We start from the raw sequence: 1550 nt of genomic DNA on the forward strand, positions 1-1550 counted from the left end.
ATCCTCGTACAGTGCGAATACATCGCGGTCGGAACATCTCGCTTCGAATTCTTGACAACTGCCGCGAATTAATTTGCCTCGATTTTCGGGATCGTATCGCGAGTGGAGTTTAGCATTTAGCAGGAAAATGTGTAATACTCTTGACATTCAGTATGTACAATTTATTGTTCATTATCAACTACGATATTCTTAAAAATAATATATGCATAACAAAAATTAGGTAATATATATAATATATAAGTTTGTTATAAACGATATATATACACATTCAATAACGTTGGAGAGGTAAAAACTACCATCTATTATTACTTCTCCTGCCACCTCCATAACCACCGCCTCTGCTATCCATTCTTTCGGATTGTTTTTCGGCCGCCCGTTTCTTCTTCCACGCCTCATACCTTTCAGCCATTTGGTTTAATTCTTTAGGTACTTCCTGTACACAGAAATATTTATATATTTTAACTATTAATTTGAATCTTGACGCAAATGTACAAATATTTTATGACGTACTTGATTAGCCTCTTCCAAAAGATTGATTAATTCTTGTGCATTCGACCAGTCTTTTCTTGTCATGAATGATATACTTTCTCCGGTGCGGCCGGCACGACCGGTACGACCCACTCTGTGAACATACTCCTCTATATCCCGTGGAAAATCATAATTCAAGACATGTCTGGAAAAAAATATTTTTTATATTAAACATTGGTGTACGAAGAGATTGTAGTTCTAAGTATAACAATTAAACACATACGTAACGTCTTCTATATCAATACCCCGACTAGCAACATCGGTTGCTAAAAGAATCTGAACCTCGCCAGTCTTTAAGTCTTCTAAAGCTTGTTCTCTATCGCTCTGCTCTCTTCCTCCGTGTATACTTTGACATTTAACACCATCTAATGCTAAATCACTTGATACATCGTCGACCTTACATTTTTTTCCGAAAAATACCATCACTTTATCGGTAGGAGCCATGTTATGGAAAAATTTATACATCTGTGGAGAACACTAACTATTATCCATGTCTTTTTGAAACACGGTCTAAAAGATTTTATGTAATATTAACCATGTTCGTCTTTTCTTCTTCGTCGATTATAAATATTTTTTGAACGACTGTGTGCACAGTCGCCAAGTCGAGAGATCCAACAAAGACTTGGATCGGATTTTTCATGTAAGATTGAGCTAAACGCCTAACTCCTTGAGGCCATGTAGCACTAAAATTTCAACGTATATAATTTCATTTCTATTGCAAACCAAATCTTTTTCTCAATGTAAAGCTTAAAAATAAGAAACAATTGTAAACCTCGTCATAACTGTTTGTCGATCCGGTCGTATGTCAATTAATGTCTTTCTAATCTGTGGCTCAAAACCCATATCAAGCATACGGTCAGCTTCATCCAACACGAGATATGTAATTGTGGAAATATTTAAAATGTTTGCTTCTACTAGATCATTCAATCTACCAGGCGTTGCAATAACGATTTCGACGCCTTTCGTTACCACATTTATCTGTTCCTTTCTATTTCCGCCTCCGTATATGCATACCCTTTATT

At 36.0% G+C, this 1550-nt stretch overlaps 1 protein-coding gene across 2 annotated transcripts in view; it reads right to left on the reverse strand.

Moving 5' to 3' along the window:
- Positions 1-262: 262 nt before the first annotated feature.
- LOC108631773 (putative ATP-dependent RNA helicase DDX43) overlaps positions 263-1550 on the reverse strand; it is a 10265-nt gene continuing 8977 nt past the window's right edge. For both annotated transcript variants that reach the window (XM_026819140.1, XM_018035934.2), the window contains 3 exons: positions 752-993; positions 511-673; positions 263-433 (listed from right to left, as the gene is read on the reverse strand). In XM_026819140.1, coding sequence (XP_026674941.1) covers positions 293-433; positions 511-673; positions 752-993 — 546 coding nt within the window. In that variant the 3' untranslated portion in view covers positions 263-292. The remainder of the gene's footprint in view (positions 434-510; positions 674-751; positions 994-1550) is intronic.

The sequence above is a fragment of the Ceratina calcarata genome, unplaced genomic scaffold, assembly GCF_001652005.2.
Source record: "Ceratina calcarata isolate Rehan_Ccalc_2016 unplaced genomic scaffold, ASM165200v1 scaffold949, whole genome shotgun sequence".
NCBI classification, from domain to species: domain Eukaryota; kingdom Metazoa; phylum Arthropoda; class Insecta; order Hymenoptera; family Apidae; genus Ceratina; species Ceratina calcarata.